The 24991-nt window shown below is 34.9% G+C and overlaps 1 protein-coding gene across 18 annotated transcripts in view; it reads right to left on the bottom strand.

Moving 5' to 3' along the window:
* Positions 1-24991, bottom strand: part of AP5M1 (adaptor related protein complex 5 subunit mu 1) — a 58265-nt gene that overhangs the window by 14889 nt on the left and 18385 nt on the right. For 3 of the 18 annotated variants that reach the window (XR_012036663.1, XR_012036656.1, XR_012036665.1), the window contains 3 exons: positions 24839-24908; positions 18852-22893; positions 16589-18634 (listed from right to left, as the gene is read on the bottom strand). The exons of 3 other annotated variants lie outside the window; for them this stretch is intronic. Coding sequence is in view for 3 of the 15 variants with exons in the window: in XM_072838700.1 (XP_072694801.1) it covers positions 24823-24908 (86 nt within the window). In the remaining 12 variants the exon portion in view is untranslated. Of the gene's footprint in view, positions 1-2524; positions 2604-16223; positions 16243-16588; positions 18635-18851; positions 23062-23962; positions 24909-24991 lie in introns of those variants that run through there. 12 more of the 18 variants (XR_012036657.1, XR_012036667.1, XR_012036658.1 and 9 more) reach the window with 8 other exon arrangements.

Genomic DNA, 24991 nt, shown 5'->3' with positions numbered 1-24991 from the left:
ATCAGTGATGTCACACTGACAATATGTACTCCAGATATGATGTGACAAAAATGACATTTCATCTCCCCGGTCTTCTTCCCAAATACCCATAATCCCCAGTTTAACCATAATAATAAACATCAGACAAACCCACACTTAGGGACATTCTACAAAATACTTTATCAACACTCTTAAATTGGCCAAAGTCATCAAAAACAAGAAAAGTCTGAAAACTGTCACAGACCAGATGAGGCTAAAGAGACATGTATGTAATATGATATCCTAGAGCATGACCCAGGAACAGGGAAAAATTAATGAAAGAACAAACTATGGAGTTTACTTTATAGTAAAGTACTGATGTTGATATTAAAAACAAACAAAAGGTATTTAAGATCTTACTTCTGTTACATAGGTCTTGATAGGTTTGGAGGAAGTTGAGAATGGGGAAACAGGAAAATGTGACACAAGGACTAATCCTTCCTTTCAACAGCATAAATGTTTTCAATTATCATATAGCAAAACTGACTTCTTTTTTTTAAGGAAATTTGTGAAAAAATGCTCCCATTCCCCACCCCCAATGTTTCACCCTTCTGGATATTAGTGATCATAATGCAAATTGGATTTGAAGAAGTCTTAAGTTTTGTATTAAGCTAATGGTTGACACAGTAGATGTGTCTGACTGGGTGAAATACAGGTTAGAATTGTGATTCTGACATAACCTACAGGGGCATTTGATAGCTTTTATCCCAAGAACTCTATTTGCCTCTTGAATGTTTAAGATTCCCACTCTACTGGACTCCAAGTTTTTAAAATTGTCTACCCCACCTTTCTTTGGGTGGAGGATCTCCTCCAGTAGTTACATGAAAAAGGATACACAGGAAACAGATTTTGAGGAACTTGAATCTCTGAATATGTCTCCTTTAAGTGATATTTTGAGCTGAGAATGCTAGAATGGAAATTATATTCCCTTATAATTTTGTAGGAAATATTCCATTTTCTTCTAACTTCTTGTGATCTCTAGAGAAGTCTTATTTGCTTCTCAAACTTGATTGTTTATATGTAATCTGTTTTCTTTCTTTAGAAACACTGTGAATCTTCTCATTGTCCTCTAAGTTTTGAAATCTCATATTTAGGAGCCTAGTATAAAGTCTATTTTTTATTAATTTATTGGACATTTTCAATGTGGAAATTCATGTTCGTCATTTATTTTTGGAAAATTTTTATGAACATTTTTGTTGGTGAGTTCTACCTCTTCATCATCCCTGTCACCTTATTATTCAGGTATTATATCTCCTTGTATCCCTCTAATTTTCTTAAGCCTACTCTTGTATTTTCTACTTGTATTTTAATCTGATTTCTGGGAGAGTTTCTCAATTTCTCTTCTAATCAATTTATTGAATTTCTCATTTCTGTTATCATACATTTAATTTTCAAGAATTTTTTTCTTTTACATTTTCCTGAATGTTTCTTTTAATAGAATCTCCTGTTTTATGGATGCAATATCATCTTTTATTTTTCTGAAGATTTTAATAATAGCTTTTTTTAAAAGTTTTCATCTCATCTCCCTCTATAGTCTTTGTTTCTTCCAAATTGCAACTTGTTTTTTTTCCTTTGGTTCATTTTGGACTTTATCTTTTATGATGGAAACTTCCTTTAGATATCTAAGAATCCTTAGCTGCTTGATAATAATTAAGAATTGATCACTTAAAAGCTCAATGAAGGTTTTCTGGTTAGCCTGAGAGGCTTGATGGCTATGGGTCTCACTAGAGAGTGATCAGGATGCTCTGTTTATGAGAACTCCCAGCCCACATCAGGTCATTTTTATTGGTGGGTTCAGATTTCCAAAGAAGAACTTTTATTACTCCTCCCTGAATTTATAAAGTGGTCTGCTTTCTGGAAGCCAAGTTGAGAGGCATGCTGGCAGTAGTTTTGACATTTAGTATGTATACATATTTCACTTCATTCTTCTATTTTCAGTATCAGGCTAACATTATTAACTGCTCCTGGCCAACCCTTCTGCAAAGTCCAAAGACCCTTTTTCTCCTCCCTCTGTAGGAATCAGGAACTGGTTCTCTGCCAGTAGAAGAAGGGATGGGATCTAGTTACATCCTTCTCCCACTCTTCTCGTTCAGAGTTCATCTTCATATACATCTTCCTAGGTATCTGGGGCCATTAATTCCTAAGGCTTTAGAAATTTAATGTGCAAAGCATGCTGGGTTGCTTTGTTTGTTTGTTTTTGGGTTTTTTGTTTTTTGTTTTGTTTTTTTTTTTTTTTGCTTTTCCACCATTGTCTTAAGACTCAACTTTCTCTGGTTTACTAGGTGAGAAGCCTGTTGTCTTGCTTTCCAGCCTCTAACATACTGTTGCTATCATCTTCTTTCCTATTGTCTTTGAGTCTTTATAGCTTTTGAAAAAAAAAAACCCTCCTCAAAACCATCCTAATATAATACTTTCTGTGAGTTTTGGTAAGAGTGTCAGAGGAAATGTGTATGTTTAACCTGCTACCTTTAAATGCAAATCCTACATGTGTTTATTGGGCACCTACCTAGAACTTGCGACAGAACTTTAGTCTGTTGTTGCCTTGTGGAAATGAGCAGTTCAAGTTGTCCAGGGAAACCAGAAATCTGTATTTAATATGAAATATTGAAATGATATATTATAAATACTAAAATGTTAATATGAAATAGCCCAATATAAAGTTTTAAAATATTACCAAGTAGTTAAAACTAAACACTGTGTGAAGAAAACATTTGTGAACCAAACTGAATTGTAGATTTCCAACCTATGCCACAGTTCTCTTTTTTCCTGGGTTATTTTTTTGAGATTATTATTATTAGGGTCACTCATTCATAATTTTCATGGCACCCTAAATTTTGGTGTTAATTTCTGGGGAACAGTAAGCTTGTAAATATGTGAATAAAGATTTGGATCTACTAAGAAGGGAGCCTAGAAATTCTATATATTCTTTGCCATGAAGCAAAGAATATATAGAACATCAAAGAATATATAGAACATTATTTTCTCATATAGAGTTGACCCAACTCTTTAAAATCAACCTGATTTTTCAAGTTCCTTGTGATCAAAATGGATCCTGAAATATTAACTAGCTGCATAAAGTTTTCTATCTATTGTTAGGAAAAAGATTGACAAGATATATTGTTAGGTAAAAAAAAAAAAAAGCAAGTTGGAGAACAATGTCAAAAATGATACTTTCTGTGCTAAAATAGAGAAAATACAGATGTATTTTTATAGTTGCTGGTACATGCATGAAGGAAACCTGTAAGGTTACATACAAAAATTAAGAATGACCATTATTAACCTGTGTGGTGGGAATGGGCAGATGAGACAATATGGAGAGGAGGCTTTTGCTTTATGCCATTTTCTTCAGGTATGATATCACCTTTTTGAAAAATTAAATTAAAAAAATCATATTTTAATGATAAGTTCATATCCATCTAACTTAAATTTGAAAAGAGTATTTTGTCAGCTTATGTACTGGGATTTCTGTCAATTCTCAGCTCCTGGATGTTGGCTGCTCTCTCTTGCAGCAAATGACTGCCTCAAATGTTCAGTAAAAATGGCCACAAGATGCATGATTATCATAGGCTTTTGTTACTCTGATAGCTTCCCAAAGAGGAAGAGAAATTTTTTTCCTTCTCTGGCAGTAAAGGCCCAAGAGCTCTGAGCCATCTTTCTTGATCCCTGAACCAATCACTGTGGTCAGGAGTTAACATACTGTATTCTGATTGGCCATGCCTAGGTCACATGGGGTTGCCCTCACTTGGACCACACAGAAAGGCGAAGAATATTCCCTCAGGCTAGGGAAGATGTGTAACAAACATTTATCTTCTATAGAGCTAAATGTGCTTAAAACAAGAACAAACTTACAGGCTCAGATCTCTATATCTAGACTTGCTGCAGAACCCAGGGAATCATGATGCTAGGGACATGGAAAATGACCATTGACTACCCAAATGTATGCTCTCCATTTATGCGAGCTGTGAAGTTGAAATGGGAATATGACATCTGTCTCTAAGACCGTACCTGGCTGAAGTTACTATTACAAACTGGGAAACACATTATGCCCCTTCTCCTCACAGACTTTATTCCCTCCTGGTATAAATAGTTTTTGAGTCTAAACTTAAATGGTGAGACAAAGGAAAATGTCTGCCAAAAGAGAGAGCAATATAAGCAGCTCTGGTTTCAGAAGTGCTGAGTTAATCTTTACCAAACTGTCAACGTTTTAGAAAATAAAAAGCTCAGCTAGGCTCATTTAAAAAGTCATATAACCTGGGGGCACCTGGGTGGTGCAGTTGGTTAGGCACCTGACTCTGGATTTTGGCTCAGGTCATGATCTCAGGGTCCTGGGACTGAGCCCTGTGTTGGGCTCTGTGCTCAACAGGGAGTTTGCTTGCGACTCTCTCTCCCTATGCCCCCACTGCTGTTCTCTCTCTCAAACAAATAAATAAATCTTTAAAAAAAAAAGTCATCTGGGGATCCCTGGGTGGCTCAGCGGTTTAGTGCCTGCCTTTGGCCCAGGGTGTGATCCTGGAGTCCCGGGATCGGGTTCCCTGCATGGAGCCTGCTTCTCCCTCTGCTTGTGTCTCTGCCTCTCTCTCTCTCTGTGTCTTTCATGAATAAATAAATAAAATCTTAAAAAAAAAAATCATCTAACCTGATGACTGAAGACAAAAGGGTGGATGTGCAGTTAGTGAGTTATCTAATGCATGCTATCTTGCAGCTTTTCCAGAACCTTGGGAAAACCCGTCTGCTTCAAGAGAAAACACAGTTCTACTCAAAACTAGCTATATCCCATGCATCGTGAGAGGAAGCAGGGTGAAGCCAAGCCATTTGAATCTCTGCAATATCAGCTTCCTCATCTGTAAAATGGAGATGATGAGTCTGTTTTGTGAAACTGTTGAGAGTTATATAGTGTCCTATTGCTATTATAACAAATTACCACAGGTTTAGTGGCTTAAAACAACACAGACTTCTCATTTACAGTTCTGATGGTCAGAAGTCCTAAGTGGTTGTCAGGACTGCATGCATTCTTTCTGGATCATGACCCTTAACTTAAATCACACTTGCAAGGACTCTTTTGCCATAGAAGGTAAGAAAGAGACTTACAGGTTTCAGGGATTAGGACACAGACATGTTTGGGAGCTATTATTCTGCACTACTATAGGAGTATAAAACTAAAGCATTATCTGTGAAGATTTTTAGTATTGTGCTCGCCACATAACAGTTACCTGACCACATCCCAATTTGCAGATTTTAAGTTTTGACAGTGCTGATATTTGACTATGCATACAGTCCACCACCCAGGGCCCTGAATCAGGGTGGTGGAGGGTAAATTTTAATGTTTTTCTCATGGCCCATTACACTCTAAGGACTTCAGTGGCCAACTAAGATTCCTCATTACTTTGAAGATGTGCACTGGCCTTTGAGAGAGCCTCCCAAAAAGTTTCATGAAACTTTGTTAATAAATCTAAAGAAAAGTAAAGATGAAGAATTCATTAATTATAGTGAAAAAAGGAAACATTCTCATGATAACCAGAGGGGTCAATCTCTGCAGTGATGAAGTTTATATTTGGTATGATGGGCCATCCCTAGTACGTGTACCTTCTGGTTAATAATAGTCTTTGTTTGGTAGGCACTCTCCTAGGAGGGAATGCTAATGTAATACTCACTGAGTTTTCTGCTGCTGGCTGGGAATTATCAATAGGTCATAAATAAACTACCACCACATAGGAAAGACAATAAGATTATATATACTCCTACCACCTCCAATTACAGTAAGAGCAACAATTATAAGGTTGTACTCCTACAGCCACCCTAGGGAGAAAATGAAAGGAAAATGTTCCATTAGCTTAATGAAGAGAGCACAGCAGAGCTACAGTCAAATTTTCTCACTATTAGCACCTATGGTGTGCTCCAGCACACAAGGGAAGCTTGATACAGGGTAACAATTAAACTTTCTGACAATTAGCCCCTACAATGTACATTCCCTGAACCCAAAGGAGACATTTCAAAGAATTACATTTCTATTTTTCTCACCTCTTGATTATGAAATTTTAGTGAGTCGTTTGTTTGTGGAAAGGAGTCAGGACCAAAAGTGTATTTTATAGATGACTATGAAGTGTCACTGGCAGGTTTGCTGGAAAGGACACATAAACTGAATGGTAGAGTTTGTAAAAGGGAGGGTTATGAAAGATGAGAGCAGAGAAATGGTCATACCAACCTAATTTAGGGACTAGATGGACTGGATCAATGTTGGTAGTTTCAGTATTTAAAGTAACCTCACTCTTACCTAAGGAAGGAGAAAAATTGGTGGGGATGGTGCTGGAAACAGATGTAAGATCTCTTATTCCAACTGCCAAAGAATCGGGTTCACTTCCTGGAAGGCACTGTATAAAAAGAGCTCCTGACACTGGCTGCCCTGTGCCCAGATTCTGGTCTACCACTTCATCCTGCCAAACTCCAATTTACCTCCTCTACAAAATGGAAATACCAAACTTCCATGGGTTGTTGGGAAAATTAAAAGAAAAAAAGGCCTAGGGATTAATCAACAGTAAATGCTTAACAAATGTTAGTTATTATGATCTATGTTCAGAATCAGCCTAGAACATTATGCATTTGTATGGCATTAACTAAATATTTGTGTGCAATGACTACCAAGATTTATTTATTTATTTATTTATTTATTTATTAAAATATAATTGACTTGCTCTTTATATTTTTTATTTATGATAGTCATACAGAGAGAGAGAGAGAGAGAGAGAGAGGCAGAGACCCAGGCAGAGGGAGAAGCAGGCTCCATGCACCGAGAGCCCGACGTGGGATTCAATCCTGGGTCTCCAGGATCGCGCCCTGGGCCAAAGGCAGGCGCCAAACCGCTGCGCCACCCAGGGATCCCTGGAGACCAAGATTTAAACTTTACTTGGGTGATAGAAAAACAGTTCACTTTGTTTCATCTCAGTTTAAGAAGTAAAAGATGTTTTTGCAATTTGGAGATGCGACTATCTGACCTCCTCTATGCATCATCCATAAATATATGGATAAATATGGACAAATAATAGCTACACCAAAACAAGAGACTTTTGTTTGGTTCAACTTCTTCAACCCACAAAGTGGAATACTGATACTTGATCATACCAATCCACTACTGCTATTGCCTCTTATTGCCACACGGAGTTGCTGTTGAAAAATGGGTGTTCCACTGTCCAGCAGGCCCCACCTATGGTGCAAGGAAATCTCTGTGCAGGACAGAGGAGTTCTTAGACGAAGGCCAACTCCTTTTCCCTGGAGCTAGCTTTGACCCAAGGTGCAACTCCAGTGTAAGATTTTTCCTGTTTTATACCCCATGACCACCAGAACATCTGCTGGTTTTGATCTAGTTACTGAGGTGGCCTCAGTAACTAGATCAAAACGCGTTCAACCCAGAAACCTCTCTCATCACCCTTCCCTGGAGTTAACACCTCCAGGAATCAGGTAACTTCTCAGTTTAAATCTTATAATTACTGATAGAAAGCTAAAAAAGGAAAATGTCAATTCAAATAATAGATTCTATCTTACTGAGAAACAGCATTCCCTAGAATAGGATGTTTCAAGCATTATTATCCTTCGTGGATTTTGTTGGTGTTTCAGAAGGTAGTTTGCAACTGTAGTTAGAATTTAGGTATTCTGTGAAATTGCCACAGGTGTTTTATTTTTTAATTTTTTAGGGAGGTTTTTATTTTTTATCTTATTGACTGATTGATGGAGCATGGTGGGGGGGAGGGAGGAAGGGAGAGGGAGAGAGGATCTTAAGCAGGCTCCATGGATCATGCCCCAATGTGGGGCTTGATCTTACAACCCTGAGATCATGACCTGAGCCGAAGTTGAGTGGGATTCTTAATTGACTGTGTCACCCAGGCGCCCCACTACAGTTGTTTTAAAATCATTTAGTTTGTATGAAGATACTGATTTTAAAAAGTAAAAGTACTTCTCAATTACAACTTCACCTGTCCTTGGGACACCTGTTGTTTTGCAACAAGCAAAGTCACTTCCTGAATGGTGCAGAAGCTGTTTTTCATAGCACTTGCTGTTGTCTTCCTGATTATCAGAATGTCCACTCTTGCCCCCACCACACTTGCCTTCAGTTTCTGTGACAATTGTACATTTAAAAATCGTACCCCACTTCCATTCCCCCAGAACTCATTCTTTTTTTTTTAACTCTAATTTATCACTACTGACATACTATATATTTTTCTTAGTGATTTTGTTAACATTTGTTAAGAAGAGCCCCCAGGTGTGGGATGGTGGGCCACGGTTCAACAAAAACCACAAGGGAAAGTAAAAGGAAAGGGAGAGAGAAACCCAATCAAGAAACTTCCATAAGGGAAAGATTATTATAACTCCACAATTTGCTTTCCTAACCATGAGTCCTGTGATCATTGTCACCACCATCACATTTTCCTATTATTAACAATTTGTCTCTTCTCTTTTCCCAAAATTGTGTGCCCACAGATGATAAAATTTGGCTTATAACATTTGTTTTATATGTACAATAGAAATATAGAAGGTAATAGGGACTCTAGAGATCATCTAGTCATCTTGCCTTCTTCCCACATTTTTTGGATGAAGAAACTGACATAAGTGATATAGTCATAGGGTGCCTGGGTGGCTCAGTTGGTTAAGAGTCTGCCTTAGGCTCAGGTCATGATCTTGACCCAGTCTAACTCCCTGCTCAGCGAGGAGTTTGCTTCTCCCTCTGCCCCTCCCCTCTGCTAGAGCATGCTCTCTCTCTTAAGTATATAGGAAATCTTTAAAAAGAAAATAAGTGATATAGTCATGATTGTATAGTCACCAGCACTGCCTTTTGTTTTAGTTTTGGGATAGAAAAGCCTTGTGATTTTATAAAAAGATTTGAAAACTTGTCCTAATCAAGATACAAGCTCTCATAAGCTTTGAGTCCTAATGCTCCATTTGCAATCTTGAGGTAATGACATGGACTGTCTTTGTATCAGATGGACCATGTGAGTAAGATAAACAGAGTGTGGTTGATGTGGTGTGATCTGAAAGGTGGTATGAAGGCCCTAAACCCAAGATACAGAACACTCTGTCAGAAATTGCACCTTTGGTCTTTGTGCTAAGCTCTACTCACTCTGGATTCCTATTTGAAAAGTGAATCCTCTGACTGGTGGAACACACAAGGTTCCTAATACTTTAAACATATAAACTTTGGAAGTAATCCCAGAAATCTAGGATCACAGTAGCACTGAGATTCTAGGTTTGGGGAAGGAACAGAGTGGAAACCAGGAATGTGCTTAAAGATGGAGCAAACATGCTGAGAGCCTGCTGCCAACTGAAGGCCAGCTCTGAGTTTCTTCTCCAGGTTATTGGGTTAGAAAAAAAAAAAAAAAAGACTTTATATAGTGTTAATGGTGGGATATGATGCAGAACTAATCATGTTGTACAATAGCCCTGGGAAGCAGTGACACACAATTATTTAACAACTGTTAATTTTACTAATTAACCCTTGGCTCTCCTCACTAAATGAATACTGATGAACATGTAAAGATTGGTGCAGAACATCTTTGCATGTTTTCTTCAGTTGATGTACCTGGCACAAAACCAAGCATGTTTTGTAGGTTGAGATGAAATGAAAGTATGCTGTCATGTGTTGAGGGCAGGGTCATCACTTCCTGATGTAGGTAGGCATTGTCTGTAGAGAAGCGTAAACACAATAATAAAACTGACAAAACATTGGTCTGCTTTTTATTGCCATGTGCCAACAATCCTAAACAATGTTAGTGCAAAGCAATCCTCTCCAAAACTGTCTCTTTTTGGTCTAAATTCTAAATAATTACTGATTATTGAGTTGAAAAAAAATGTAAATTTCAGATTAGTACATTTTGATAACTTATCCTTTAATAAACAATGCATCTTATATGTAAGTTAATTTGGAGGATTCCCGATTATACCATCGGCCCCCACACATGGACTTGGCTGTGTTCATTCCTTTCCACAGTAAGAGCAGTTGAGGATTGTTAAAGCCTGCTCTGAAAGCAATGTCTGCCTCCAAATTTTGTGGTACAACATAATCATGTGTTTAAAGAATATATTTGAAATTAATAATTTAGCATAGTGATTTTAAAGATTAAAAACAGAACTTGAGTCACTTTGATCCAGTCATTCTGGGAAGTTTTTATTACAACAGTGAGACAACATGCTAAATCTGAAGTGTGAACTTTTTGTTTGAGCAGTGTAAATCTTATTTCAAACATCAAATCTTTTACTAAATTTGAATAATATTTTTTTATTATTAATCATTTGTTTTAAACTAAAGAATAACTTCAGGAAATAGAATGCTATATCAGTGGTATAACTTAGCTGTTTAAATTGTACCTTTTGCAGATGTGTTGATTCTATTAAAATCATATCATTACCATAAAGTGATTATGCATTACTGTTACCACTATGTAAGTATAAATTTGCCCTTTAAAAATAAATAAATAAATAAATTCGCCCTTTTACAATACATTTATTTATAAGTATTAGTATTTTTTATGTGATATGTAATAAATATTTCATTTTATATATTTTTTTCACTGGCATGATTATTAAGCCAGTAAAATAACTCCCAAAATATCCATAATTTTCACTATCTGCACTTCTTTTCTGGACATCATTCTTATTCCTTTCATGATTATCACTGAAAATAATTTTGTCACATGGAGGTGATAGGTATTAAAAATAATCCACTCTGGGTGTCAAATACTCTAGCATGCCACTAATATCTACACTGATTCTACACTGAGATCTTCAACCAGGATCTCTAGTAACTAGTTGCAGCTTTGCAAATAGGCTTTCCACCGTGGTTGATTTTTCCAGTGATTACTAAGCCAATGAGCCATATAAGTACAATTTGAGTTCCATTTTTAACTTCATCAGAAGAAAGGCATTCATATTATTACAATTACTTTGTCTTTACTGGTTAAATTAACATTCAACTATTGAGATTGCTGTGCAATAAACGATATTATTTTACCTACTGCGTGTTCAAAGTAGTCTTGTCACAGTAACAGCATGCTAGCTTGAAAAGCCTTATAACAAATAGGTAAATACATGTCTCTTGTGAATTAAAAGGGGGTAATTATGTCAGCCTTACTACATTTGTGGGTGAATAGCTAAAAATAATTGAAGTAAAAATGTCAGGTAATATTTAACATTAAATACAAATAATCACAAGATTGTTATAAGAATGACCGATAAAACGTAATTTTTAGTTTCTCTTGATAGCATATTCAAATTAAAATATGAAAACACAGGCATAAATACTCTTTTATTTTCCCTTCATTTTAGACAGTCTCAGTCCTATACACTACAGGTTCAATTGCTGCAATTTTCCTGTCAAAATAGATCTTTGCTATAAAGACCCTCAATTATTATTTTTATTTAAAAAATTTATCTTTATGCCTTAATCAAACAAAACTCAAATACTGACATTGAAAATATTTTGGCTTCCTAGAAACATGTAAATTATGCTGTATAGGATGTGCTTATTACTGAGATGCTTTTAAAAACAAACACCCAAACTTGCAACAGAACTTCAAAGTAGTCTCTTTTGCTAACTACTTATTGCATTAAGTCTGTCATTGTACCAATCTTCCTAGAAATTCCTTTTTGTGAATGGCCTTCAAATCATGTGACATATCCTTCCAAATATTTGATTTCTTAAAAATTGAGTCCCATGAATATATAAGACAGTTGATTAAGATAGATAAAGTGGGTTTTATTTAAAGAGAAGAGGTAATCATAAAGTTCATTTTTCTTCTGTTGCTTCTAAATTAGCTTTGAAGGCTTTCGCAAAGACAAGTCCCCTCATTATTTTTCTAGCTATGATAGATTCACTAGAATCATCTCTAGAGGAGACTAATTTGAAAGACAATACGTATTTGAATACATAAGCTGGTAGAGTTAGTGAAGTGAGTCTCATTTAAAAAAAATAGTCAAACAGATTCTAATGGCTTTTGATGTAAAGCAATGATTGGTGGCATAACTAAGTTCACTGTATTTTAGCAAGAATGAACTGCTTAAAGTTAGAAGTCACCAGAGAACTGTCTGACATGACCAGTTTCAAGATTTTAAATTCTCCCCAATCTTTTTCTCTTAAATTTTGCCTAGAACATTATCAGTGGTAGATTAATGACACTATTTTACATATATAATTATTCCTAACCTATTCCAAAAATGATTTTAAGAAACCAACAATAAAGGATTTAATGACAATAAAGATCAGTTAATAAAGATCAATATAATAGGATAGGGTAGTATAACAAAATAAAAAATAGATACATGACAACAAAGAGAAAGTAGAGGATAGTAAAAGGAATACAAAGATAATAACAAAAATATATTTAAAAAGTTCTGAAAAAAGGTCGAATAAATGTCAACATTTCAGCTCTTAGTTTTTAATTACCAAAGCAGAGAGAGCAAAATTACTTGTTACAAGAATGTATGCGTGTGTGTCAGTTCATTTATTGTGTGCATATAAGGAGAAACAGTGAGGTTGGTTACCTTAACTAGATGAAAATCTACATCTGACTTTGACACTAACACAAACTTTTGATTTCTCTGTGCTGCAGTAAATGTGGGAATCTTTTTTTAATTATTTTTTTTAAATGTGGGAAGTTCAATATGCTGCTTTTCTCTATTTTGCTAGTATATTACCAAAAAAAGACTGGAATAGAAATAATTGTGACCTACTTCCAGTTTAGAAGTCACGAAGAGAAACAGCTGACATTATTCAAGGGTGAGTCAAAAGGAATGAATGAGCACCACTACTTTCTTTTTATACGTGCTATGTCATTTAATTCAGATACCAATTTTATGAGGTTAAGACTCCTAGTTTACAAATGAGAATCTTGGGCCCAAGGTTGACTTACAGAGATGGCATTTGAACTGTGTCTGCCTAACCCAGAAGCCAGAGCATATGCTCCGTAGACTACACTGCTTATAAGCCCCTCTGAGGACTTTATTGAAAAACTATCTTGAGTAGCATAATGAAGAGTTATTTCTATTTTTGATTCCCTGTCAAACTTTGATTTTCAAAATGCCCCCAAATAATTTTTGTGCACTCATCTGCATTTCCACCTGTTTGCCATATACCACCTGAACTATTCTTTATTCAATCTTTCTTTATATACGTTCATTTTCAATTTACTTTTTAAATTTAATTTTAATTCCTTATAGTTAATACTGTTATATACTCATTAATTTAAATTTAAGCAGGAAACTTTATATCACTATTAAAAATGTAAAATCAGTACGTTTGGTAGAAACAGAAATATAAAGAGAAATACCTGTTAGTAGCCGTGGGTTCTTGCAGCCCCTAGGAAGCTCTCAGGCGCCACCAACTGGGCATCGCGATGGAACCCTCCTATGCAGGACTGGGAAGTTAGCAAGGCCCTCCCTCCTTATGGGGAGTGGTCTTCAGCGGGAGTTCCCTGAGGGCCACAAAAGCCTCGAGTTATCCTTTTCCACTTTTAGACAACAGAGAGGCTTGGTTGGCATTGTGGTTGAGACTCAGACCTGGGGAAGATGAAGGAGTATGCCCACCTGCTATTAGAACTCTGCAGCTGCAGCTTAGGGTACTTTATTCAAGAGCTAATTTGGGCAAAAGGGCCAGTAAAACAAAACAAAATGTCCATGTTCTGTGGGGGAAAGAACAAATGGTTTTCAACCCTTTTTAGCATTACTAAGATTTAAGTGCTATTGTTTTCTTTTCCAGGAAGCTAAATTTGACAGTTGTTTTATCAAATCAATAAATCAAGCAATTAGACATTACAAAAATTATGTTATCAACTAACTCAATTTTTTTTATTATTTATAGGAAAAAGTGTTTCAAGAAAATCCCACAGATAACAGCTAATACTTAAAGCATTTCTCTACCTTTTATATTCAAAATTCTAGGAAAGCAAGCACTTAGTCTTTACATTTTTTCCTATACTCAATGTCACATAGGTCACATAAATGTGTGTTTCAGAATATTCTGGATATATTCATTTCCTTACCAGACATCAGATTCAGGTTTAATCAGTGATTCATCTAATGAAAAAATGACTTTCACATCTAACAATTAGTTATGAAAGGCACAGACTACATCTTGGATGACATACAGAAAAGCCTTCCAGAATTAAGCTCTATTAAAGGTTTGTGGGCTATTACTGTATTTGTTCAATGTTCCTGTGTATGGATTTTATTTTCATTCAATCTAGCTTTTGGCAGATGACTCATAATATGAATTTTGAGTGAATGTCTTTCCATGAATGATGAATTATTAAACTTTGGTAAAGTTTATAAAACACTTAACATCTATGTGATGAATCACTGAATTTTATTCTAGAAATCAATATTGCACTGTATGTTAACTAAAATTTAAATAAAAATAAATAAACCCCTACTCAATTCTACAGCCGTTTTAATTCCAAGGATTCAGTCAAGCAGTGGAATAGGCATTCCTGTATATGGTATAAGCTGAACATTCAAAACCCAGGCCAAAAAGTGACACCTAGCTGGCTCAGTCAGTAGAGCATGAGACTCTTGATTTTGAGGTTGTGAGCTCTAGCCCCATGTTGGTTATAGAGCTTACTTATAAAAACAAGAACAAAAACAAAAAACTCCACCAAGGTCAAATGGACAACTCATAATTTTGATAATCTGAAGCTATAACCATCTAATTATAGGCAGAAAGAGTTGCATGAAAAGGCCATTCTTAACTTTTGATCCACAAGAGAAAGAACATGGATTGAAATACTTATGCAGGGAATTTGGTATCATTCAATACAATAATCCTATGGAGCTAGGAGGAAAGAGATCACAGAAGTAATTTTTTCAGGACCACCCAGCTTATAAGTGGCAGGTTTTGAAATCAGCTGTGTAGGACTTTAAAGATTGTGTATTTCCTCTACACCACTCTGCCTTTATGGTTAATGGATATGTCCAAAATAACCACTTGGAATTCTTGGATACTAGTGACTATTTCATCAGTATATGGGAACCACTGAAAGCTGTGGCTTTATGGGATGAGAGGTGTCATAGTCTATCAGGTCATATTATATTGAACAAAATCAGGATCAAATCTGGTGAATAGTGGGGAACTCACAAAGCTATCGTAGAATGAGTTCCAGAAAGGATTTCTAAGGGAGCGCCAAGTGCTTTAAGATTCACTGAAGCATAACTGCAAAGAATGTATCCTATGATGGGCAGCAACTGCAGGCCTCAGCTGTTGCTGGTCTAACAGGCTAAGCCAAAGCTCCACATAGTAAGCCTGAAGAAGTGTCACAAATAGGGGACAATTTCTCTGAATAGTGCTAAGATGGTAATCACAGGGCAGAAATCACCTGTGCTAAATGTGGACTGAACCACTGTTTGCACAATGAACATTTTATACACACATGCAAAACCATAATCACTCAAACATCATTGATTTGTTTCAGGTGGAAAGACAATCTGCTTTATTATGTATTTAACATTTTGCTACTTCACTGAATCAAGACTAAGCTTCTTTTGTTTCTGGTGGTACTGGGAATACAAAGATGGGAAGATAAATGTCATTATCCTCAAGAAGTTCAGAGTATTGATGTGGGAGGTGGGGGAAAGGTTTGTAAACTAATAGGTGAGACTAGTGCTTGAGAGCTTATATTTTTGTTTTACTTACTTATACCCGTTTATGTGTACATGTATATATACTCAAATGAAATAAGGCTAATATGTTCCAAAGGTAGAAGTTCTACTGTGGGTGAATTAGAGAAAACTTTAGTTCATCAACTATGTATAACATGTATTACCCCATCAAGTTACAGAAGTTCTTCACATATACTCATGTAATCCTACTTACACATCATTCTATTTTGTTCATTGGTCATACAGAAGCACATTTCATACTAGCACGTGTGAATATGCATAAAAATTATCAAGGCAGGGGAGAAGGGGAGATAGAGTGGAGGTAGATTTAGTAGGCAGAAATGCTTTTATATTTGTATGTTAGGGTGGAAGTTAAATATAGCAATAATTATTTTCCTTACAAATTTGTATTTATCTACCTAACCAAATGTCAAACATTTGGAACCAAAAAAATATTCCATGTATATACTATGTTAGATGTTCAGGTTTCTGGAATTTTGTCAGACACACCTGCACAGATATGATGTTGCCCTTGGGATGCCCTTCTGTCCTGTTTGACCGGTGAACGTCAACCATCACTTCTTTAAACAATTCCTGTAATTAACAAATGTATAGAAGTAGTCTTCCATATTATAATGCTAATAAATTGGGTGCCTGTGTGGCTCAGTGTCTAACTTTGGCTCAGGTCATGATCCCAGCTGGGATCGAGCCCCACTTCAGGCTCCCTCCTCAGTGGGGAGCCTACTTCTTCCTCTCCTGCTTACCCTGCTTCTGCTTTCACTCCTTCTGTCAAATAAATAAATAAAATCTTTAAAAAAAAAACCCAACAGCAATGCTAACACATTGTGAGAGTTATAAGGTACCACTTAAAATCAGATACTACTTTTTTTTTGTCTTTGTGTCTAGTTCTAGAGTGACATATAATAAGAGTACAATACAATAAAGTTCAACATTGAGTTTTTATTGACTAAATTAAGGTCTCCATTTCAACTAGATTACTCAGCAGTTTTTAATTTCAAGTCATAACTTATGTTCAATTGTGTTTAGGCCTTTAATATAAAATAAAATCGCATGTTCTCTTGGGAATCCCTGGGTGGCTCAGTGGTTTGACGCCTGCCTTTGGCCCAGGGCGTGATCCTGGAGTCCCAGGATCAAGTCCCACATCAGGCTCCCTGCATGGAGCCTGCTTCTTCCTCTGCCTGTGTCTCTGCCTCTCTCTGCATGTTTCTCATGAATAAATAAAACCTTTAAAAACAATAAAATGGCATGCGCTTGTACTAGAAGGAAATACGTATTATGAATGTGAAGCCACTGATATCTACATAAGTTCAAAAGTCCTCTTGCCACAATTAATCTATGCACATTACAAAACACTTTTCCTGGTTACTTCCTTAGCAAAAGCAGAGCTAGACATTTGGCATTTGCTGGCATTTGCTTTATTATCAAAAAAAATTTTAAGATCAAAGACAAAGATAGTACTTCAGGAAAATCTTAAAATATTCACTTTAAATATAAACCTCTGTACAGTAATTCATAAGTTTTAAGTAGTTTTTATCAATTTTTCTGGACTTTAAAGTATTAAATATATAATATTCTGTAAATATATGTGTTACAGAAATGGTAAGTAATAAAATATCTAAAAGGTTCTCAACAGCCTACAGCATGGGCTAATATCCTTTGCTAATTGTGACAGATAAATTTTTAGTCTGAGATGTAGAAGACTGACAACCTACCCTTTTGGTGAAACCAAGAAAATAGTTCTTTAAAAATCAGTCCATCCGTAAGAGACTAAAGATACTGAATTGCACTCATTAATACTTATTAAGAGACGAAGTAAAATATGATACTTGAATCCCCATTAAGTACTATACTTTCCCAACTTCTAAAACATAATAGTGATTAAATTGTTCATTTTAGGTGAAAACTAAAATTATTTCTGAACTTTTATTAATTTCCCATTTTACCAGTACATATAATGCTTCTTTAGTTTTTAAATGTCAGATTGACATGTTATCATTTGCTGTCTCAGCTGTTCTCAGCTTGGTTTTTATGAAGTAGTTCAAGACAACTGTAGCTCACACAAGTGCTCACACTGATGCTATTTCTCATGCACATATGATGTATTGTTACACACTAACTTCACAGCTATTTAATTTTTTGTTTGATTGTTTTGAGCCCATTATTCCCTACGCATTGTTGTTTCTGGGAGGAAAGTTTTATCAAGCATTTGGAAGTAACTGGAAGGTATATTCAAATAAATGAGTCTTTTCTAATGGGATATGTTTCTTAGATGAAAATCTTCAAAAGAGAAAGTACGTAAGTCTGATACTTAAATATTTTGAAGACAGTTCAGTTATTTTGAATATTTTGAAGATAACTGTCTAAAATGTACACGACTCATTTTTACTCTCTTGCACTACACTAGTCCAGAGAATAGCAGGTTGAAGATGCAACAAATATTCTTTTGAACACTTCAATAAACACAATGTAAACATTCACTTTAATAATGTTGCCTTTGTTAATACAAAACTGGGTGCATTTTTTCCTTGTCTCTGGCTGAGCCATGACTAGCTGAGTAGCAACAGCAGAGTGCTGAAAGAATTTTTCAACAGCAATTTGCTTGTTCTAATTTACTTTTCAAGGCTGATGATCAGGATCATTATGTTGCTTGCAAAAAAATCTATTTTTATTAATTTGACCCAGTCATTTCCCTTGTTCTCATCATGTTTAGTTTCCCTGGCAGCTTTAAGTGAATCAGAGGTGCTACTGGCACTCCAGTTCTATAGTTTCTATACTAAATGAACTCCTATACCCTTTAGGAATAGAACTGTTGTACCTGTTGAGAAAGTATGAATACACTGAAATGAAAGGACTCAATAAAACCTCTGCTTTTGCTCAACTAGAAATGCTCTTTCTAGCTAGCAGACCTACATATCAATAACATAACCATTATCTGTTCAATTCTTTCTTTAAAGAAATTCTAAGCCTTGTTTTTTTTTTTTTTTTTTTTTTTTTTTTTTTAATTTTTTTTTTTTTATTTATGATAGTCACAGAGAGAGAGAGAGAGGCAGAGACACAGGCAGAGGGAGAAGCAGACTCCATGCACCGGGAGCCCGACGTGGGATTCGATCCCGGGTCTCCAGGATCGCGCCCTGGGCCAAAGGCAGGCGCCAAACCGCTGCGCCACCCAGGGATCCCTAAGCCTTGTTTTTTAACTTGAACACAAGCATCACTTGTCAAGATCAATACATAGAACTTGTATATAAATTAAAAATTTTACATGATGCTTATTGAAAAAGGCTTTATATCAAATGTATAATATCCTAAGAATGTAATGTAACTTGAAATAATCAAGTTACCTTCTATATCTCCAATATACTTCAAAATAGCTAAATGTTTTCCTGATTTCCTTTCTGTGAGAGAATATGAATTATTAGTTTCAATGTGTATAGTTCCAACATTTAAAGAGCCTAAACTAGTAAGTGATTTGGAAATTTCAATGGTAATATTCTTCATACTAAACACAACTATAAAAAACTGACAAAAGGAACTCTTGCTTCAATCACTGACAAATTAACAAAGCTAACAATATAAGTAAAATAAATTACACCTAATGCAGACTATGCTTCTAAAAGGGAAAAACCACAGGGTTTAAATATAGTCATTAATTATCTCTTCATAGCCTGCAGAGGGCACTCAAGTCCTTTGAAAGAAAAAGTAAAAATTGTGAGAGGGATAATAATTTATTTTTCATTTTTATTATTAGTAGTATGTTAACTAAACAGTATTGTTTTTATAGATACTATAATTTAAAAAGAAGACATGGATTTAATGTTTAATGGATTATTAAGATGTACAAATTTCCACATCTTGATAGAAAAAACAATTCAGCAGGTGGTTTCCAACCCAGGGTACTTGTTAATCTGTAAATGCTGTGCATCATACATTAGCACCACACTGTAAACAATTACTCAGATTAGTCAGGGTCTAGAGAAATCAATCTGGACTTCAGAGTAAACTAGTAATATAGACAAGGTATTGCCTGCTCCAAGCTATATATAGACAATAATATTATCAACTCCATTTTGAGTTGTTAATTTTCATTTTAATGAACCTCTCTATTGCTATTAATAAACATGTTTGAAGAGAAGATATTGGACTTTAAATATTCTTCCTTTGACATGATATACAAACATTTCATAGGGAAACCCAGAGATAAACATATACATTACACAAATACATGCGCATATATATATACATACATTTTACATAGATTCTCTGATAGCATATTTCAAGATATATTGCAACAGTTATTAACTAAATATTGACTTCATAGAGTAATTATTAAAAATACTAGTTTCTTACCAACATTACCAAGGGAATCCTGCCCTTTTATCCTAAATCTTTTTCTGCTTCAGTTTTGCTTTGGTATATGTGCTGTCCAAGGGAGCTCAGCACATCAATTTTGCTTTGGTTAAGTAACTTGCTATCAGAAGATATTGACAAACAGATTGGTTACTAAATTGAAACTAGACTGGTTTGGCACCAACATGAATTAGATGTGTACAAGTCATTGTTTCAATTTAGAAATTGGATCACAGAATGTTTGAGACCAAAAAAAAAGTGTGTAAATCATCCAAATATGAACTTGCATTCCAAACTGCTACTAGAAGAATGAATTATAAAGCACTTAAAAAAACACCATCATTAATAATAAAATTAATAATTTAATATTTTAAACCTTTTTTTGTTAAAAATCATTGTTTCTTTTTTTAAGAGTCAGTCTTGAAATATATTTGAGAAATAAATCTCCAAATCTGCTATCTTCGAAGTGAATACTGATGCTGACGTTGATAGTAGTTTTAAATAGTAAATTATTTGAGAAACCTAGCATAACACAAATCTTAAAATTTTTTCCTTAAAATATTGTACAAAGTTCTGTAAAATATTTTGAAGTTTAAAGTTATGGAGAAGAGGTACTCAAGAAAAAGGCAGAAAAGATAGTAATCAGTACAGTGGAAAGTCATTATTTTGATAATTTAAATTGTATTATTTTTGTAATGGCATCATTTATCTTTCTTTACAGAAATAAATGCCACTATCCTGAAAAAGAATGTGAGTATTCTTATGATGGCAATATAACAATCCCTTTTTCCTCAAGGAAGAACAAAGTTAACAAATAAAGCTTTGAAACCACAAATCTTAAGATGAATAATTATGTATTACAATATGTTTTCCCCATTGGATTTCTTTACCACATAGCATGACATTTTTTAATGGGGGGAGGGCGGGGAGAAACCATGCAGTTTAATAAAATAGAAGCATTTTCTCAACCTAAGTTGTAGCCACTGCTTTGATTTTTTAGTTTATCTCAGGGCCAGTAAGTACACACTCCAGTACATGAAACAAAACGAGAAGATAAACTTAGAATGTAGTCTTTGTTTCTTCTTTCTTCAAAGCCTATGTTTCCTAAAATCATTGTTCGTCAAAGCAAAAAGAAATGTTTGTTCTATTACGTAAGAAATAAACTTCATTTGGTATTCAATTGACTTTCTAACTTAGCAGACAGGACTTTACATCTTCAAATACTGAAAATAAATTGCATTCTTGGCCCTTGCTTTAAAAGGTTAGAGAGAATAAACGCACACCCTGGTAGTGTTCTAGTGATCTCCCTAATCTCAGTTGCACTTTGTCAGAACGAGGTAACTGGTAGTTAAGTGAAATACCCTAGATCAAAGGGGGATTAATCACCAACTGAATCCTTGCTGAATAAACCTGTCATTCAAGAAAATTATTTCCACTGAACTTAGCAGAGGATTGAAGGTATTTGCATAACAGGGACCAACGTACTTCAGCCAGGTTAAAAGGTTCAGAATTCATCCCATGTTTAGCTTTTTGCCTCCTTTTCCTTTCAGCAGCCGGGTACAATGGTTTCTAATCTGATAATACAGCTAACTATCTAAATGATGTCAGAACAGGAAAGTATTGCAAAGTTTGGATGAGGGATGGATCAATTTCACTTTCAGTAACTCCTAAATCTGATTTGCTGGAATTTAAGATGTAATCCTAAAAAAGTCCCTTAAACCTGAGGACTGTTTATTAACATCCCTTTTCTGACCTTTGTCTTAGAAACAACCGTTCTGCTATGGCAGCAATCCCTGCAGAGGCTCTGGATGATAACTCGACCTACCTACCTCTCATGGGTGGTACAGGAGTCTATGAATGTCTATAAAGCAGTATGAAATACTATAATAAAAAAATAAAAGAAAAATATTAGTTGTTACTGTGTATAAAATTGTGCTTTGAAAGACCTTGAAAATCACACAATGTATAAAAACCATAATAATTTTAACTCAGAAATACTGAGTTCATGTGAAAAAATTGAAGTTTATGAGGTAGACTATTCTTTAATGAAAGAAACTTTTTACACAAGTAATTTTCTTGAGAATTCCTGACAAGGCTATTTACTTCAAACCTGACATTCGAATCAATTATTCAAAAAGGAAAAATAAAAAGTGCCCACCACTGTAAGGGTATATTACATTACACTATAAGAGTATTGTTAGCTTTAAAAAAGTTTTTAAAATATTGTTTAGTAAAAAAATGAAGGATTTTATGAAAATCATGAACCACTTTTTTTAGAGTACATTCTCAGAAATTTAACACTTTTTGTACCTTTTGGGTTTATTGGAGAATAATTACCCTTATGATCGACATCAGATTTCATAATCATATTTTGGCACTAAAAGGGAATTTAGCAATTTTGCATCTAGAGTATGTCTGACACCATCCAAATCTTTAACTGGAAGTAGATGCTCATATTCACCACAAATGCAAAGCATCTTTCAAGTTAAAAAATGCAAAGAATAGTTATCAAAGAAAATGAATAAAATCCATAGTGAGATAATTTTTTAGAAAATGATTGAAGTTTTAACCCAAGAAAGGACTCTTAGAGTGTCTTATAGCTTAGAATAAGAACATGTCAATCACGATTAAGCTTCTGGAATCGGAATCCCTTTGAAATGCAGCTGTTTCTTCTTTAATTGTGGCAGCGGACTCTGAAGAAAAGAAAGGTCCAGCCTTAAAGATGAGTAAGGAATACAAAATAGCTCAGGATTAGTTGTGGAGTTCAAAGGTCGCTAATTACACTAAGGAGTTCCCAGACACAGGGAAAACATTAAACAGGTCACCTACCAAACGGGAAACAGACTTTGTCTTCAGAAATTATCCTGAAGTGACAGGTTTCTAGACAAAATCAAAAGCATCACAGTGTGACCAGCTGATCTCAACAGGATGAAAACACGAGTTGGTTTTAGTTCTGTAGCGTTATGTTAGAATGGAATGGCAACAGATGGCATCAGGTTCTCCTCCACCGTACACTTTTCCAGTACTCCCTAGATTTTCCTCAGGCTTCTAGAAATGTCAAATCAAAGATTCACTGGTTTTTCTGATTGCTTATTAAAAAAAAAGTTTTCCCTAGGGGATTATTATACTGAATATCTGTGTACTTATTAGATAAATGCCTCTTGCCTGCCTTCGTGTACTTTACTCAACATTTATATGATCAAGATGTCCAAATGGCTCCATTAATATTAACATAAGTTAAACGTTAAGCTTCCCTTGAATTTAAGAGAGATCAAATAACTTAAGCAAAATGGTTTTTTTCTTCTTTCAAAAGGAAAGCCTTTACTACTGATTATCTATGATTAAGCCAGAATAATAAGTTAAAGTCCTGGTCAGGCAGTTATTCTACTTTCTTTGTTACTTGGGATAATTTTGAACATAGAGCATTCTGCCATGATAATGCCTTGCAGAAAATGAGAATTTATAATGAGTGAGACTGACCTTAATTAAAAAATCATATTTCAAATCCTAAACTCATATGCAATATCCCTTCAAACTATCATAGCTCTCTTTCAAGGAGTTAGAAGCTTTTTCTAAGCTTTTGCTTAGGAGACTCATTAAAAAATAGAAACCAAGAGATAATTTAATTGAGTATTAATCTGCAATGCATATTTTTATGCATAACGCTTCTAATTCTGTTCTGTAAAAAGGAACCTGACATGGATGAAGTCTAGAAGATCTCAAGATTTCATCTTTTCTTGAATGGTCACTTAAAGTCCAACTGGACAAGGAACTGCTTTCAAACAGAATGACACATATAATTTGTAAAGACAGAATAAAAAGTATGATTGGGTGGTTCCTAAAGAAATCAAGAGAATGCTAGTAAGAAAGTAGGGGTGACAAATTTAAAGGAAATAGGCTATACAAAACTGAAAGAAGATTAAGCAATACTCTCTACCCACAGAACAGCTTTGATATTTTTACCTGAATTTATTAAGAATTTTCATATGACAAACATGAAAATCAGTATTACACCTAAATTTATCTTTAAAAATTTGCGCTGCAGGCATTAAGTGATCAAAAAACACTATGCTCATTTTCTGAAAGTATCCCATCCTTCTTAGTATGCTGACATCCTGAGCAAAATGTCACTGTGGCAGATTAATAAACTTACCTGAAAAATAACTCTAGAACAGAGATAAACACCTTGAATAGAATTATGCAGATTCTTTATTAGTCAATAAGATAGTTCTGATTAAGAACAGGTTACCAATTAAACAATATTCTTTTGTTTTCATTGACTGTTTTTTTTCCTCCAAGAGATTTACAGTGGTTTCTGGTATTCCACAATAATCCATTATACTAGGAACTTAACTACTCAGGTTTGAAAGAGCAAAGAGTTTTTATCTTGCACATCTATCTTTCTATCTACAATCTATCAGAAGTGGCTGTTTGCAGCTCCACATTGAGAAAAGAGCCTGAGCCCATATCCAGGAAGGCTCAGTGGAGAAAGAATGTTACAACTGATTAGCTATGTCTGCCGCAGGAGCAGGAAAGTTTGTATGGTAGGGTGACCCAGGACTAGTTTAAAATAAGCCTAAAGTGAATCACTACTGTTTTATGCTCTGAATCACATTTGAGTAAAATCAAAGGGTAACAAAATAGGAAAATGTTCCTTCAAACTATGTCAGGCTAAAAACATTAAGCAAGAGTATTTTTATAATTAAATCAAAGACTCTTCATTCATAGGTTATATGCATATACATTAAAAATAAAAGACGAATGATTTAAGCACTGTTATTATATAAATTCTATTTAAATATGAATTAATTACAGTAATAATGACCCATATGTTACTACTGGTGCAGGAGCTTTAGAATTCCAGATGTAATAGTCAGAAGAAATTAGTTTCCGGTCTATAAAAAAAAAGGAAATAAATGGTAAGACTGTATTAGCTTAACAAAAATTCAATGAGTGAGCAAAGTCATTTAAAATGCGG

The sequence above is a fragment of the Canis lupus genome, chromosome 9 (assembly GCF_048164855.1).
Source record: "Canis lupus baileyi chromosome 9, mCanLup2.hap1, whole genome shotgun sequence".
NCBI classification, from domain to species: Eukaryota; Metazoa; Chordata; class Mammalia; order Carnivora; family Canidae; genus Canis; species Canis lupus.
The sequence above is the reverse complement of the archived record's forward strand: the minus strand, read 5'-3'. Positions and strand labels throughout refer to the sequence as shown.